At 31.4% G+C, this 17,631-nt stretch overlaps 1 protein-coding gene across 1 annotated transcript in view; it reads right to left on the reverse strand.

Annotated features, from left to right (window-relative positions):
• The window catches only part of LOC113370173 (dynein beta chain, ciliary-like), a 111,733-nt gene that overhangs the window by 80,072 nt on the left and 14,030 nt on the right, over window positions 1-17,631 (reverse strand). Inside the window, exons 19-36 of the mRNA XM_026610849.1 lie at window positions 16,738-16,848; window positions 16,548-16,663; window positions 16,193-16,470; window positions 13,983-14,105; window positions 12,145-12,358; window positions 9,764-9,853; window positions 9,629-9,705; window positions 9,497-9,564; window positions 9,195-9,317; window positions 7,876-8,048; window positions 6,328-6,544; window positions 6,099-6,263; window positions 4,305-4,478; window positions 3,973-4,245; window positions 2,210-2,383; window positions 2,070-2,141; window positions 1,788-2,012; window positions 111-265 (exon numbers count right to left, since the gene is read on the reverse strand). Of these exons, the coding sequence (XP_026466634.1) occupies window positions 111-265; window positions 1,788-2,012; window positions 2,070-2,141; window positions 2,210-2,383; window positions 3,973-4,245; window positions 4,305-4,478; window positions 6,099-6,263; window positions 6,328-6,544; window positions 7,876-8,048; window positions 9,195-9,317; window positions 9,497-9,564; window positions 9,629-9,705; window positions 9,764-9,853; window positions 12,145-12,358; window positions 13,983-14,105; window positions 16,193-16,470; window positions 16,548-16,663; window positions 16,738-16,848 (2,828 nt within the window). The remainder of the gene's footprint in view (window positions 1-110; window positions 266-1,787; window positions 2,013-2,069; window positions 2,142-2,209; window positions 2,384-3,972; window positions 4,246-4,304; window positions 4,479-6,098; window positions 6,264-6,327; window positions 6,545-7,875; window positions 8,049-9,194; window positions 9,318-9,496; window positions 9,565-9,628; window positions 9,706-9,763; window positions 9,854-12,144; window positions 12,359-13,982; window positions 14,106-16,192; window positions 16,471-16,547; window positions 16,664-16,737; window positions 16,849-17,631) is intronic.

A 17,631-nucleotide genomic window follows, 5' to 3' on the forward strand; every position in this document is an offset into this window, starting at 1 on the left:
TAATAGAAGATAGAATGTAGATGCTGTAAGATAACAGAACAAACTTATCGAAGAAAATATTCAAAAGTTTATTTCAAGAAATACTATAATTTTGATTCAAATTATGTTACCTCGGATAAGACAATCTCTTGGTTTCCAAATAATCGTTTAAAGCTTTCTCACACTTTGTCAATTCCACAATAAGCTCCTCAAGACGTTCAGCAAGGCCTGGCTTATTCGTCCCTTGTATAATGTTTGGAGTCTTCAGAATATCTTCCAACATATGCTAGAAATTTAAACATGTATATGGCATCGTACCTTAAGGCAAATTTCTGGAACTTCCCATACAAAAAATATTAAATGTTTCTAAATAGATTATTATAAATAATGTAACTTTCATTATTCGATCAGGTATATATTTTATAAAAAGTTAATGAACAAAATTTGTTATCATAATAACATATCATAATAACATAACATAATCAATTGGACTTAAAATAAAGAACATTGTCTAATTTCTATATCTATATCTACTTATATAAACTGAATTGCAAAGTTAAAATTATTTATTTGAAATATATAAGTGATGTTTAGAATTTTAGCTAGAATTAAGATTAACATATTATAGTTCAGAATATCAAAAACAATAAATGAATTTGCTTCTGAGATTGATATCTTTAGTCTGTCAGTGACAAATATAAAAAAAATCAAGCCAGAAAAATTATCCTTAAATAACTGCCTTGAATAGTGATTTATAGTTTATTAAATGTTTAATTTTATTAGTTTTTATTTAATGTTATATATTTGTAGTTTATATATATTAAGTGTTATGTATATATACAAAGCTATCTATGAACTCTTATACTCAAATTTTCTCCTATTATCTTTAGTTTATAATGTAAAACTTTAAAATGTAATTATATTGTATTATTGCCTAGGATGTTGAATAGATAAATAAATAAATAAATAAACATCGGAATTATTTTCGATATTTTAACAAAAAAAATCTTTGGAAATTAAAAATAAAAAAATTGAAAAAAAAATTATTTCCCCAAAAGCAATCGTTCCGTCAACACAAGCAGAAAGTTTTTTGAATCATTCAAATCGGAAGCTCCGTTCTTAAAAAAACATAATTTATATTTTTTGCACTCTTTGCTCCATATCTCCAAAACGGCTGGACCTGCTTTTGTTAAAAACTACTTAAAAACTTTTTTCACTTCATTCTAATCGATCGATCAGTGCTCCCGAAATCGTCACCCACACACACACACACATTCATATTTTGACCTAAGGTATGCAAAATGTTTGGAAAGCTTTATTTTTTTTGAAAATTTTGAATACTGAAATATTTGGAAAGTTTTTGATACTCGATTTTTTTAAATTTTTTATCTGGATCTCCAAAACAGCTGGACCTGCCTTTGCAAGAATGTAATCATTTATTCACTGTGTCAATTCAAGTAAAATGTTTTTTGAATCATTTTAATCGAATGATTCTCCGTTTTCTCAAAAACTCGATTTGTATTTTCTTCACTCTTTGCCCCACATCTCCGTAACGGCTGAACCTGCCTTTGCCAAAAACTAATCAGCACATCTCCCTATCAATATGTATCGAATGTTTTTTGAATCATTCAAATCGGTTGAACTGTGTTCCCGAAATCGTCGACAAAAATTTGTACCCGCACACACACAAACACACATACACATCCATTTTTTCTAAAGTATGCCAAAATGTTCAGAAACCTTTAAAACGTGAAGAAATGCAAAAAATTTCAATTTCCATTTTTGGACGATTATATTCTCGTTTTTACCTTGAATTCCTTATCGATATGATCAAACTTATTCGACTCATCAGGCAACTGCGCTCTAATATCCTCAGATCCGATAAAAATAGATTCCAAGTACGTCCACTTTCTCTGAACCTCCATCCAATTTCTAATAACAGCATCGGCATACGACAATTTCAGCTGCCAATCCGTAAACTCTTTCAAGAAATAGCCGATAAATTTGGATGTCATCAAATTTTGCAGTTGCACCTTTAGAAAAAAAATGCAATAAATAAAAATAACAGAGTTTGCAGTTTATGTGCGTACCTGGTTTTCTTCCAAGATTTCCACAGTTTCTTCAGCAATTTTCAACAGTTTAATGCCAGTTCTCTCGTGAATCTGGAAAAGATAAAACAAATATCGAAAACGAGCTTTGGAAGCTAAACCAAATTTGTAACAATATTCACCTCAGTATCAAACTCTAAGGCAGACCACGTATTATCCAAATCCGTGAGCGTTTTCTCCATAGCCATTTCTTTAACAGATTTATCGACAATATTTTTAACCTCCTCCTCATACTCGTACAAATTGAGAATTAGAAGATCCGATAACGTAGTTGATTCGTCCATTACAAACTTCACCTAAAAATCAATCCACAATCAAATCCAATATCTAGACAAAACTAGTTGGTATTGGTATTTTGCCTTGAGGCTAGTTGCATGAACTTCCCGATATGTGTAAATAATCGACTTAATCAATAGGAAATAAATTAATTTATGAGTGATTAAAAGTATTCCGAGTGGATTTATTAAACATATTTGAAAACGAACGACTATTTTCTAAAAGAAATTTTTCACAAATCAACAATTTTTATAATTGAACCAGTTTCCGTAGGACTTTGATGGTATAGTATGTTCATTAAGACCAGGTACTCTATCGTTATACCAAGTAAAATGTCTAATTTTAATTTTAACAAACGTGAAAAAAACTACTCATTTTCTCAAACTTCGATTAATTTTTAGAATTAAATTACTTGTCGTAAGGCCGTAATATTTTAGTAAGTTCTATAAGACCATGATATATATCGTCAAAAAAAGTTCCATAAAAATCGGCTTCAATTTTTGTTCCAACAGTTAATTACAAGAAAACGGCTCGGTAGATTTTCACCTAAAACTAATCAGTACCATTCCCAACTAATATCTTTCAAACAGTTTTTGATTTTTTAAACGACGAAAAGTTTAACACTTTTTTTCAAATTGCAAAGAAACGGCTCGGCCGATCGTCTCACAAAACTGACAAACGATAGTCCTCACCAAAATACATCAAATGGCTTTTAAATTTCTAAAATCGGTTCAGGCGTTTCTGAGAAAACGTCGCTCAAAGGTCTAATTTTGACAAATGCCAAAAAAACGATACCAATTTTTGCAAACTTTGACGAATTTTTAAAGCTGAACCAGTTGTCGTAGGGCCGTAATATTTTAGTATGATCTAGAAGACTATGGTATCTACCGTCAAAAAAATAATCATAAAAATCGTCGAAATTTTTTTTTTTTAAACTTTATTACAAGAAAACGGCCCGGGCGATCCCTACCAAAAAATAATCAGCACGATTCCCAACCAATATCTTTCGAACGGTTTTTGAATTTTTAAAATCGATTCAGAATTGCGGGCTAAAACGTAGACGAAAAATTTTTCACTTTTTTGCGATTTATAAAGAAACGGCTTGGCCGATCGTCGCACAAAACTGACAAACAATAGTCCTAACATAATAGTCCTAATCGAGATACATCGAATGGCTTTTAAATTTTTGAAATCGATCCAGCCGTTTTTGAGAAAACGGCGATTTACGGCAAAAAATCTGTTCACATACACGCACACACACACACATACTTTTTCCAAATTTGGTCTCAATCGATTCGGAATGGCTTGAAACGTCGAGAAAAAATTAAATTAGCGAATCGAATTTTTTGATGAAAACAAACTTCTTCGGGAAGTTAATAAAAACAGTAATACAAAAATAATAACACAAATGAACTATGACGTGATGATGTATGCCGCGTACTAAGTGGACGAAAAAATACGTACACACATACACACATCCATTTTTTCTGAGGTATGCCAAAATGTTCAGAAACCTTCAAAACGTCGAGAAATGCAAAAAATTTCAATTTCTATTTTCGGCCCTTTACAATAACTATCCTACGGGAAATTAATATATCAATCCTATTACCTTCGTCGTCTTCATCAACTCCAACCAATGCCGATCCCTGATCGCAGGATTTTGCAACTCCGTGATGGCCCTCAAAGAAGTCATCAGATTTTTCAAATCCGCTTCGGCTTTTATATAAGGCTCCCAATTTCTGATCTCCTTGTCCATCAAGCGCAATTCTTTGCCGAATTTCTTGCACTCTTGATCCATATCTTCTACATTAATCTTTTTCCAGGGAGTCAGTTTCCAGTCGTCGATGCAGGATTGGATTATTAGATACATGTCCCACATGCTCTGGGGGTAAAAAAGATAGATTTAATGGAAAGAATTTGTTATTTATTTTGTTTACTCACTTTCAGTAATTTCAATTCCTTTCGAACTTGCTTCAGTTGTTTGAAATCCGGCAAATTCAATTCAAACAATTTGGCAGACGTCGAGATTTTTTCCATGGATCTCTCAAACTCTTCTAGTTCCTTGTTGACTGCATCAATTTTCATGTACACGTTTTTACAATCAGCACGATATAACTGTTAGAAACCAAATTAGAATTAATAACTAACTAGTGGTGTATGGAATCGTGCCTTAAGGCAAATTGCTAGAACTTCCCGTACCGCAATTAAATATTCGAGGCAAAAATCAGTAATCAATAAATATTGATCAATGATTAATAACAATTGTTTTAAACATTTTCAAAGAGATAATTATAATCACTATATATTATATCGTTCATAAAATGTGAGATGTGAAGATTAGTTTTTAGTAAAGGCAGGTCCAGCAGTTACGGAGATACGAAGCAAAGAGTGCAGCAAATAGAAATCGAATTTTTGAGTAAACAGAGCATCCGATTTAAATATTACAACTAGTGGTGCATGGCATCGTGCCTTAAGACAAATTGCCGGAACTTTCCGTACCAGAATTAAATATTCGAAAGAAAAAAATCAGTATACATAAATATTGATCAATGATTAATAACAATTGTTTTAAACATTTTCAAAGAGATAATTATAATCACTATATATTTTATCGTTCATAAAATATACATTGACGATCTTATCGCTGAAAACACTGGACAAAGTTCACATTAGCAAGAGATGCCGAATAAATCCATCTGAGGATATATTTCTTATGAGTAGAATAACGCATTTGAAATATATATAGTTTCAAATTGAATTGTAAATCTAAAATTTATATTTGAAGTATAAAACTTTGTATATTTTTGAAAATTTTTAAAAAACAATTTTCCGAAAATTTTGAAATTTGCTTGAACCGTATAAGTGAACTTTAAAAATTAACAATCTAGGTACGAAATACAACATATTTAGTATTCATTTTTAAAAAAATTATCAAATATCTAATAATTTGATGTGCATATGTCTAATGATCATTTTTACCCGCCAAATATCATTTTTTTTACTTTTTCCTCTGTATCTTCGAAACAGCTAGACCTATCTTTGCCGAAAACTAATCAGCACATTTACCCATCAATAGGAATCGAATGTTTTTTGAATCATTCAAATCGGTTGATCCATGCGCCCGAAATCGTGGACTAAAAATTGTATCCAAACACACACATATATACACACATCCATTTTTATTAAAGTATGACAAAATGTTCAGAAACCTTTGAAACGTAAAGATATGCAAAAAATTTCATTTTTGATTTTTTTGCGATCACTATAACTGACCCTACAGAAAGTAAAAATCTTTAAAAAAAAAAACTGAAAACAAATAAATTAATTTTAAAATAAATAAAAAAAATTCCAAAGGCAATTGTTTCGTCAATACAAGCAGAAAGTTTTTTGTATCATTCAAATCGGATGCTTAGTTCTATCAAAAACTGCATGTTTTTGTAGTTTCAGCTCCATATCTCCATAACTGCTGAACCTGCTTTTGCCAAAAACTAATCAGCACATCTCCCTATCAATAGGAATCGAATGCTTTTTAAACCATTGAAATTGGTTGATCAGTGAGGACAAAAAATTTTATACATACGTACATACACACACAAACACATCCAGTTTTCTAAAGTATGCCAAAATCATCATAAACCTTCAAAGCGTGAAGAAATGCAAAAATTTTCAGTTCTGATTTTCGGACGATTACAATAACTTACCCAACGTGAAGTTAAAAATAATCTTATTACTCACCGGACTAAGTTTGAAATTGTCCTTAAAGATAGACTGCTGAATATCGAACAAAGCCAAACGTTTTCTAATCAAGCTGACTTCTGCTGCAATAATGGGTGCAATATATTGCTTCACTTGCATAGCTGTCTTCTTCAGTTTCATCCACTCTTCAGGCAACTCGCTCAACTAGAAATAGTATAGAAAAACATAATTAGATTGTTACATTTATTCCATAAAGTTGACAATCTACCTGATCATATACAGAATCAGCAAACTCGACTCCAAACTCTTTCAGCATTTCCATAACTGCAACCAATGGTTCAAACATGCCATCGGTTTCATCTTGTCGATCAGTAACCCTTTGCAAATGAGCCATCACTTGTAGCAGAGACTCCAAATCGCCCTCCTTTACTTCCCTTGCCAACTCTTTGGAAGTGACCGCAATGAAGTCTTGCAAATTATCCAAACTGGAAAAATATAAATGACAATAGATAAGATACTGGAATTTCAATATTTATTTTTATTGATAAACTAGATGACCCGACAGACGTTGTTCTGTACCCATGTCTACAATTTTTTAATATAATATACTAATATTTACCGTTTACCTAAAAATAATAATTATTGTTTTTTAAATTACCCTTCACGCCAAAATGCATATACATTTATAACATGAGCGATGTTAAATGTAGAACTGCTTTAAATAAAATGATGACGACTCAATGCCCACACTATATTGGAAATTTAAGTCTTTTAAACGATATAACATAACCATAACCATAACATAACACTGGTACTTCATGTTGGATTAAATTAATTTAATTTTTTATTATTTAAGATTTCCAAAATTGCATCTTAAACTTCTCCTAATCGATATCGTGAGGGCTGAACTGTATGTATTCATCTTTACTTCCCCATTTGTTTTTATAAAGTAAATTTTGTACGAATTTTAAAAATATTGTGGAAAGATTAGTAAAAGACGCAAAAAACTTATATATTAAAAACAAAACTATGTTGAAAATTTAATATCCGAATCTTGTGTTGGCGCCCCCTAAGGCGTGCGCTCGTATTTTTCGCATTCATCGCATTAGTAAGACCGGCTCTGATTCATACTTAATTTCATATTTTAAGTGAATTAATTTGTCATATTTGTTCATATGTGTATCATTCAATTTGCCATACATATACTGTATCTTATTTTAATTTCTGACATATCTCAGCTGTTTTTTAGCAATAATAATGTAGCATTTCATTTTTCCTATCTTATCATAAATTTATTATACACATTCTAATATTATCTAGGTTCATAAGTAAATTGAATTTTTTGGCAGATGATAGTTTTCATTTATTTTCAATGCAAATAGTGACATGTCGATTTTTAGCAATTTTCTCCGTTTATTTCTTCAATATTGCACATACATCCCAGTGCTTTATAATCACATACATCCTAGAAAATTTCCTTAATAAACTTCAGAAAGATTTATCAAAACCCGAATATTAATTTAAGAGGAGTAAACAGTGAGTGCTTGTAATTTAATATGAACTTTATATAATAGCAATAAAGCTCAAATTGATTCCACGTTTTAGTTAGAAAGCGTTTGTACGAAAAAAAGAAAAGGGCTGTTTTTAGGGTTTTCCCGGCAATTATTTGAACTTTTCTCGCCGTAAAAACCATTCTTGGACTTCAACGAACATTTTAAAAAAAGAATTGGCCAAATTGGCCCAAGCTTTGTTGAGTTATGCGTTTACGAACACATTTTCCGATTCATTTTTATATATAAGATTTTAATTGCCTTACCTGTCGTGCACGAAATTCACACGATTCTGCATAAACATGTTTGCCCATTTACAGACCGTGTTCAGCAAAGTCTGCTTGAATGGTCTGCAATCTAATTGAAGCCAAAAGTTTATCACTTTGGTCTCTTCTATAGACTCATTGATGGTATCATACATTTTGTTGTATTTAATGATCTGAAAAGATAAAGAAATATCATAAATAAAAGATAAAAAGATATCATAAAAGATCAATAAATTTCCAAAATAGTCAAATATATATATAGTTTAGGTATAGCTCTTGAATTATTTTCATCTTACTTATCAAATAGGACTCAATCTGTTTATCTTAATGATCGTGGTTCAGTAATTATCTCAGACAAACAAAATATTAAACTCGGTGTCCCTCAGGGCTCAATTCACGGACCATTATTATTTCTCATCTACATAAACGACCTGCCAAATTGTACAGATCTCTGTAAATGTATTCTTTTTGCCGACGATACCAGTGTGATTATAAGAAGCAATTCTTTAGAAGAAGTGAATAATAAATTAAGGGGCACAACTAATGTGAAATTTCGAAAAAATCGATTTTTGTTTTTTTTTTATATTTCGTTAGATTACACCGGTAGAAAATAATATATAAAAATTTCAAATCGATATCTTGAATAGTTTTTGAGTTACAGACATTTAAAAAGTATATATATATATGTAGTATATAGTACAACGATCATTTTATCTTTAAACGCGTTTTTCTCGAAACAGAATTTTCCGAATTTGCTGCAGCGATTCCTCAAAAACAAATGATCCGATCATTATCAAATTTTTTTTCACATGTTCTATATATTGTTCTCTGTAAAATAAACTATCGATTTTTTGATCGAATCAAAAATCGAATTTTGGCAGTCCAAAAACGACCAAAATTTTAGATATAATTCGACTCTTTTTTTAAAAACGCCGTCATTTTGTCAATTTTTGATTTTTTTTCTTTATCGTAGTTCATTTTACAGACAATATTATCTATTTTAACGAGATTTTTTTTTTTAAATTTCATCCACGTAGAAGGCCGGAATCACTGCAGCAATGACGGGCCTTTTTTTATCGCACCGTTGGAGACCGACGATAACTTAAAAAATATTTAATTTTTTTCTTCAAAAATTTTACTATGTATTCTTAAAACATGTATAAATATACTCCTAAAATTTTGAAATGATTGATAAAGTAGTTTTTTTAATATTAATTCCCAAAAATCACCTTTTTTTTTAGGCGGTTACACTAGTTGTGCCCCTAATTCTTGTATCCGTAATATAAATATAAATATAAATATAATACATATCAGTTTACCATTTCCTTGAACTGATTCAATGTAGGCGCTTGTTTTTTTACAGAATTGGGATCCAGTTCCACCATTTCAATTTCTTCGGGTGTAAGGTAATGATTGTACGTCATAAATTGATCTAGCATTTCCTACAACGCAAAAAAACATTTTGGCTTTAGAAAAGACTTAAATGAAGATAAGTGAAAAATAAAATAAAAAAAATTAAATAAAAAAAAATAAAATAAAATCAGTTGTTTATACCTGTCTATCCTCAGTCCATAAATACGAATGAACTTCCATTTCATGGGCATGATCCAGCTCTATCTACTGCACTCGATACATGATGCTGAAGCATTTTTCTCATATCCATGAAATCAGCATTCTCATCTATCGAACCTGAAATGATAATAATCGTAGAAGAAAAAATCAATTTATTAAGTATCTATCTATTAAGCCTTACTTTTATAATTATCTTCCCCATAAGACTTCGCCACTCTAGGAACCAATTCAGCCATTTTGCCAATATCATCGCACATTCTGTCCAATAGCACGAAAAGTCCATCAGGATCCTCAGGATCCCAAAGCAGGATGAAACAGGATATCTTCTCCGTCCAAAATCATTTCGACAGTGAACGAAGGAAATATATTTTGTCGCCTCTCGGTCTCGTCCTGGAGATACTTTATACTGAGCAGGAGAGAAAACCAAGATGAAAAACAAGCCATAATGTGATTTTTATGATTTTATTGTTATACAAATTTGTTATATCTAATGTTAGGTTACGTTATAATAGAACTTAAGAAATACCCACTGTTAAAACCAAATTTGTTTCACGCGCACCCATGTTCAGAATTTCGAAAATAATAAATGAATTTGCTTCTGAGATTGATATATTAGGTTGTCAAATATCTCCCTTCCGCCTTTTTGTATTATAAACCAAGAGCAAAAAAGCGGACGGGAGATATTTGACAACCTAATATTTGGTCTGTCGGTGTCAAATATAAAAAATCAAGCCAGAGAAATTATCCTTCAAGACTGTCTTAAGTAGTGATTTATAGTCTATTAAATGTTTAATTTTATTAGTTTTTATTAAATTTTTAATTTTATTAGTTTTTATTTAATGTTTTATATTTGTAGTTTATATATATTAGGTGTTATGTATATATACAAATCTATATATGAATACTTAATATTCAAATTTTCTCATATTATCATTAGTTTATAATTTGTACACTTTAGAATGTAATTATATTGTATCATTGCCTTGGGCGTTAAATAAATAAATAAAATAAAAAAAATAAAATAAAAATTATCAAACTAGCTGACACGGCAAATGTTGTTTTGAGGTGACTAAGTAAGGTATATTCTAAACAATTTCTAGAAAAACAAAAAAATTAATACTTTAAGTATATAAGGATGTGTTATTTGAATGCTATATACAATGACGTATTATAAAAACAATAAACCCCATTTGTTGGTCTATATTTTGTCAATACAATCAAACTGTAAGTTTTATACACTTTCCACAGAAAACATGGTATAATCCAATCCAAGTCTTTTTTGGTCTTTCGACTTATTGATTACGTTTCAAGTTTTTCAGATTCTTTTTGGATTCTGGATTTTGTGTAAAACTGTAAATAATACTAATGAGCTTATACAAAATTTTCAAATTTCTGCGAGGAGTGATCGAAAATGGATTAAGTATTTCTTCTTTGACCTGTTTTATGAAAAGTTTCAAGTAACATTCCATGAATAAAAGTAAATTTAATAAAAAGTATATATGTAGAGCAGGGCGAGGCACAAAAGTCAAATTTGACTTTGAGCAAATATTAATTATATTTTAAAAACCAAACTAATTATATCACAACCAATAACACATTTCAAACGAACAATTATCTGACTACGTTCAGTAAAACTGCCAGCTACTTTATCATTGTAGAAATGTGCTTTTTTGATGTCTTTCAAAAATTTGTTATCTAGACCTTTTTACCCTACAGGCGGAATAACATTGGAACGGCCAGATGGCAAACAGGTTTAATGTCTTATTTCAATTTTAAAGACATTTTACAAAATAATTACATTTTTAATTAATGCCAAAAAACTACCAACGGAAGAAAATACTTTTTTATGGATTTTTCAAAGATTACCGTCTATCTCCCGATAGCAAAGTCATAAGATCAAGGTTATAGCTGGTTATACATCTTTTTCCCTCTACTTTCAAATTTTGTGCTTAAACAATGCGTAACTTTACTGGTTTTTGACACATCGGTGGTGAACCTTTTGAAACCCAGACCTTCATATTTTACTATCTATTCTTCGATAAATTCTGGGAAATTGTAACTGGGAAAATGTTATTCGACAAAATGTCCCTTTGATCGATACCAAATTTAGGTTCCGAATTTAAATAACACAAATAAAAAATAATATAATCAAGAAAATGTTTTATAAATACCAATGAGTATATAATTATACAAATGAGATTTTTCAGAGTACCGTGCTTGAGAAAAATATGATTTGCAAAAAAAAGAAAACTGCAACGCCAAAAAGTGCATTTTCATATTAACATTTCAAAAAAGTTGATATTTAGAGTTTCTAGTGAAACTTGCGATCCGTTTACTAACGTTTTAGTGTATAAATATAACTGCGAACAAAACTACTTAGTACAATTTAATCATAATTAAATAATATTCACGTAAAACATCCTATTAAACGTAATTGAACATCATCAGTCAAAAACGTTCGACATTTGACGTATTAGCCACCGTCCATAGTTTTATTTAAATTACGCTTCTACTAAAATGTTCAAATTAAAAATGTAAAGTTTCCACGCGATTTTGAAATAATGTCTCACCTTTCCGACAACCTACTGAATAGAACGAATTTCTCAAGACTAAGTCTGATCAAATCGGTTTAGCCGTTCTCGAGTTTTAGCGGATCATTTGATCGAGAGCTCCATTTTTATATATAAGATTATTTACCTCGTCAGACAAGCGTTGACAAGCTCGGCTTCAATTAGTTCGTCCATGTACTCCTCGTAAGCCTTGAATTTCTCTCTGCGAATAGGTTCTAACAAGGCCTGGGAAGGAGTTAGTATTACGGATACTCTGGGCACGCGACCCTTTCGTCTCGGTTTCTTAGGCTCGGCTGCAACCTCTTCGGCTGGCGTTACCGGCGGCTGGACGCCGAAATAATCTAAAAATGGTAAAAGATGAAAAACTAATTCCAATACGTTTTCTGGCATATATTTTAGAAAACAACCGAGAATTAAACTAGTAGTGCATGGCATCGTGCCTTAAGACAAAATGCTGGAACTTTCCGTACCACAATTAAATATTCGAAGAAAAAAAATTAATAATCAATAAATATTGATCAATGATTAATAACAATTGTTTTGAATATTTTCAAAGATATAATTATAATTACTATATATCTATTTGTTCATATAATATACAGTGACGATCTTGTCGCATAAAATACTTAAAAATGTTTACATTAACAAGTTAAGCCGAATGAATCCATCTGAGGATATATTTCTTACGATTACAATAATATGAAACAATACGCATATGAAATTTATACATTTTTAAACTGAATTAGATATTTAAAATTTATATTTATTGTAAAAAAAAAATTTGAAAAAAAAAAATTTTTAAACAATTTTTTTTCCAAAATCAATTATTTTGTTAAAAAAAGCAGAAAGTTCTTTGAATCATTCAAATCGGTCGCTTAGTTCTCTCAAAAACTGCCATTTTTTGCACATTTAGCTCTGTATCTTCGAAATAGCTGGGCCTGCCTTTTCCAAAAACTAATCACCACTTTTCCCCATTATTACAAATTGAATGTTTGTTAGTTCACTCAAATCGGATACTCCGTTCTCTCAAAAACTCGATTTGTATTTTCTGCGCTCTTTGCTCCGTATCTCCATAACGGCTGGACCTGCCTTTGCCAAAAACTAATCAGCACATCTCTCTATCAATAGGAATCGAGTGTTTTCTGAACCGTACAAATCGGTCAATGCGCCCGAAAACGTGGACGAAAAAATGCGGACATACAAAACACACACACGCACACACATCCATGTTTTCTGAGGTATGCCAAAATGTTCAGAAACCTTCAAAACGTAAATAAATGTAAAAATTTTCATTTTCGATTTTCGGCCCATTACTATAACTACCCTACGGGAAGTTAATTGTAAAACTTTATATATTTTTTGAAACTTTTGAAAAAAAAATCTGAAAATTTTGAAATTTGTTTAAACCGTATAAGTGAACTTCAAAAATTGAATATTTTGGTACGAAACCCAAAATTCTAACAAAAATAGTACTCATGGTTAAATTCTCTATAATATCTGATAATTTGATGTACATATGTCTAATGATTTTAGACCGCCAATTTTCCTCTGTATCTCCGAAATCGCTGAAACTGCCTTCCCAAAATTTACTCAATTCTTTATTTCGTCAATGCAAGAGGAATGTTTTTTGAATCATTCAAAACCTCAGAAACAGAATTACTATTTTTGGCACTTTTTGCTCCGTGTCTCCGAAACGGCTAGACCTGCCTTTGCCGAAAACTAATCATCCCTATAAATAGGAATAGGAATTTTTTTGTTCATTCAAATCGGTTCACTCAAATCCGCACACTCAACACATACATCTATTTTTTCTAAGGTATGCCAAAATATTCAGAAACCTTTGAAACGTGAAGATGAGTTAAAATTTTCATTTTCAAAGCAGCCACGGTTAAAAAACGACAACATGGTAAAATTTTGAGGAGGTAAGAGCTTGAGCACAAAATATCCTTAATATAAAGTACTGACCTTCATCTTCCATGTATCCTTCGCCTTCTAATGGCATCTCCATGTGAGGTTCTGAAGGAACTGGTGGTGCAGGTGCAGGTTCAGGTTCTTCGCTCTCTTCACTCGGTTCAGATTCAGGTTCGGCTATAAAAATATATAAATAAATTTAGTTAAATTTCCGTGCAGAAAATAATTTAATAAACCAAATGTAATTGGAAAATTGCTGGAACTTTCCGCACAATTTTTTTTTAAGTATCAATTTTTTTAAAACTTTGAAAGAATTAGATTTTTAAGAATTTGGAATTTTTTGAAAAAAAAATGGCGTTATTGAAACATTAAATTTTTTTCTATACTTTGAAATATTTTGAAAATTTTAAACTTTTTAACTTTCCGTAGGGTGAGTTATAGTAATTGCAAAAAAATCGAAAATGAAAATTTTTATGTATTTTACGTTTTCGTCGACGATTTCGAGAACACTAAACAAAAAACTGAACTTTTTGTTCCGTATCTCCATAACGGCTAGACGTGCCTTCGCCGAAAACTAATCAGCACGTCCCCTTATCAAAATGAATCGGATATTTTTTTAAATTATTCAAATCGGTTGACTCGTGTTCCCGAAATCGTCGACGAAAAATTGTATTCGCACATACATACACACACACATATATCATTTTTTTCTCATGTTCAGAAATCTCTCAAACGTAAAGATTTATAAAAAAAATCATCATTTTTGATTTTTTGCGATTATTATATAACTTGTCCTAAGCGTGTTAATTAAATATAAAACAGGCCAACAAAAAAATTTTTTGTTTAGTGCATCAAATGTTAGAGCTGATTCTTATAGTATCTTTTGCGCTGATTTCAAATCTGCAAACCATTTTTTTGTACAGCTCTAGTTTTTTAGATACAAAGAAGTTGCCGAAACCAGGTCCATTTGAGGTCGTAACGGAAGAGAACTTTTCACAGTGTCAACTAATGTCCCAACTAAGGCCGAATGGGTCTTGTAAGTTTGTATGTACGAGTAGTCATATCTCCTTAAAATAACATTCGGAATTGTATTACTCTTTTGTACTTTCGTTTCTTATATTAGGTGCGCCACTAAGTTCTCGCTGTTTGTCAGTATATGGCTTTAGCAGTAAGGGTTGGTCGATTTTGACAAATCCAAAACGTCTTGAAGCAAGCTTATAGAAGGTAAACAAACTGCTGCGACACATAATTGATTTCGTTTTTGCATTATATATTTCTGGTTAAGTGAATATGTCCAATTTTATGCTAAACAATCGTTATTTGCGAGGAGTGTTGATTTTCGTCTTCCATTCAAAAAAACGGGAACTCAAGTGCATCGAGACCTACGGAAATGTTGCTCTGAGCAAAACAACATGCCGTGAAGGGTTTTGTCGCTTCAAAAATGGTGATTTTGATGTTGACGACCACCCTCGTGAAGGAATGCCAAAACATTCAAAAACGCTAAATTTAATGCCTTGTTCGAAGAGGATTCGTGCCAAACTCAAGAAGATCTTGCTTCAGAATTAGAAGTTATCTATCAAGCCATTTCCAAGCTATTGCATGCGTTGGGGATGATTTAGATTTTAGAAGCAAGAAACTTCGGTTCCTTGTGAGTTGCTAAACTGTTCCAGCGGCGCAAAAGAATAGGTTCTTCATCACATCGTGACAGGTGATAAAAAATGAATACATTACAGCAATCCAAAGAGGAGAAAATCTCGGTTCGGCCGAATATTCACTGCAAAGGTTATGCTCTACATATTTGTTATGAGCTGTTGGAACCGAGCGAAACCATCACTGAAAAACTGTTTCAAACTCAATTGATGCAATTTTTTATAATAAAGCTAAATTTTCATCGAAAAAACAGCGAAAACTTAGTTGCGCACCTAATATATCATATATATATATATATATATATATATATATATATATATATATATATGATATATTAGGTTATATATATAATATATATATATAATATATATATATATAATATATATATATTATATATATATATTATATATATATATATATATTATATATATATATATATATATATATATATATATATATATCTTATCTTGAAAACTAAAGCTCATAGAAAAAAACCAATGTCATTTTTTAAATCAGCGCCCCAAATATACTTAAAAATAGCATTAAAATCGTTTGCACCATTTTCTTTGTTGGCCTGTGTAATTTATCAAGTTATAAATTGTCTAAATTTCTACCTTCTGATTCCACAGAATATTCCTCTTCTTCCATCTCTCCATACTGTGGTAAAGCAAGAGCAGCTTCCCTCTCGGCTTCCGCCGCCGCAGCGGCGGCTGCTGCTGCAGCTGCTGCTTCGGCTTCGGCCTGTTCAGCCTCCGCTTGAGCTGCTGCAGCAGCGGCTGCATCCTCTTCCTCTTTTGGTTTCTCCGCTTCCTTCTCTTCATCTTCATCAAAACCGGACTCAATGGACTCTTCATAAGCTTCGCCCATGAGTTCACGGAGCTCCTCCTTTTTCCTACGAATAAGAAAAATTTTAAGTTTTTCTTATTCGCTTTCTTAAATAAATATTATTAATGGTTAATTCTTTATTACTTGGCTTCAGCTCTGCGTTGCTTTTCAAGCTCCTCCTCTTTTTCTCTCTTTTCTTTTGCTGCTTTTGCAGCAGCTGCAGCTCGTTCTTCCTCTTCTTGCTCGAGGCGCTCTGCTTCCTATAAAATAAATTATCAATAAAAAAATTTAAACAATAAAAATATATTACATTTTTATGAATGTTCGCAGTTACCTGAATAGCAGCCATTTCTGCGGCCTGCTGCGCCATGGCAGCCTCTGCTGCAGCTAGAGCAATTTCCGCTTGACGCGCCTCTTCTTCTGCCAATCTCGCTGCTTCTTCAGCCTAGAAATATTAAACATTTAGAAACATCTATCTTTATAAAGCATATACTAATTAGCTGTAAGTGGAATTCTGTCTTAAGGCAATTAAGGCATCGTGCCTTAAGGCAAATTGCTGGAACTTCCCGTACCAAATATTATTATTTTTTTAAAAACGATTAACATTTTTGAAAAAATTTTACTTCGAAAAAATAAGATTTTTGAGAAACTATAAAATGGACAAAATTTATTATTTTTTTTTTTAATTTTTTTTTGAAAAAAAATTTTTTTTTCATTTTGACATACTTTGAAAGATCTAAACTTTTTCAAAGCAATCGTACTGCTTTAACTGCATAAAGACCAAATATCAAAGCGCGTAAGCGCCGCGTCGCTGTCTAACGCGTAAACATTGGTACGGAACCCATAGGAATGTAAACCAAATTTATACTTATTGTTAAGATCTCTATAAAATATCTGATAATTTGATATGCATATGTCTAATGATCACTTTGGACCGCCAAATGGCATGTTTTTTTACTTTTTTCATTAGATCTCCGAAACCGCTAGACCTGCCTTTATGAAAATTTGATCGGTTCTTCACCTTATCAATACAAGTAAAATGTTTTTTGAATTATTAATTGAATTGATTTACTGAGTTACCGTTTTCGGCACTTTTTGCCCCGTATCTTCGGAATGGCTAGACCTGCTTTCGCCAAAAACTAATCAGCACGTCTCCTTATCAATACGAATCGAATGTTCTTTGAATTATAAAAATCGGTTGATCGGTGTTCCCGAAATCGTCGACGAA

This window comes from Ctenocephalides felis, unplaced genomic scaffold (assembly GCF_003426905.1).
Source record: "Ctenocephalides felis isolate EL2017-DRISC unplaced genomic scaffold, ASM342690v1 CF-g0.4_SCAFFOLD_00845, whole genome shotgun sequence".
NCBI lineage: Eukaryota > Metazoa > Arthropoda > Insecta > Siphonaptera > Pulicidae > Ctenocephalides > Ctenocephalides felis.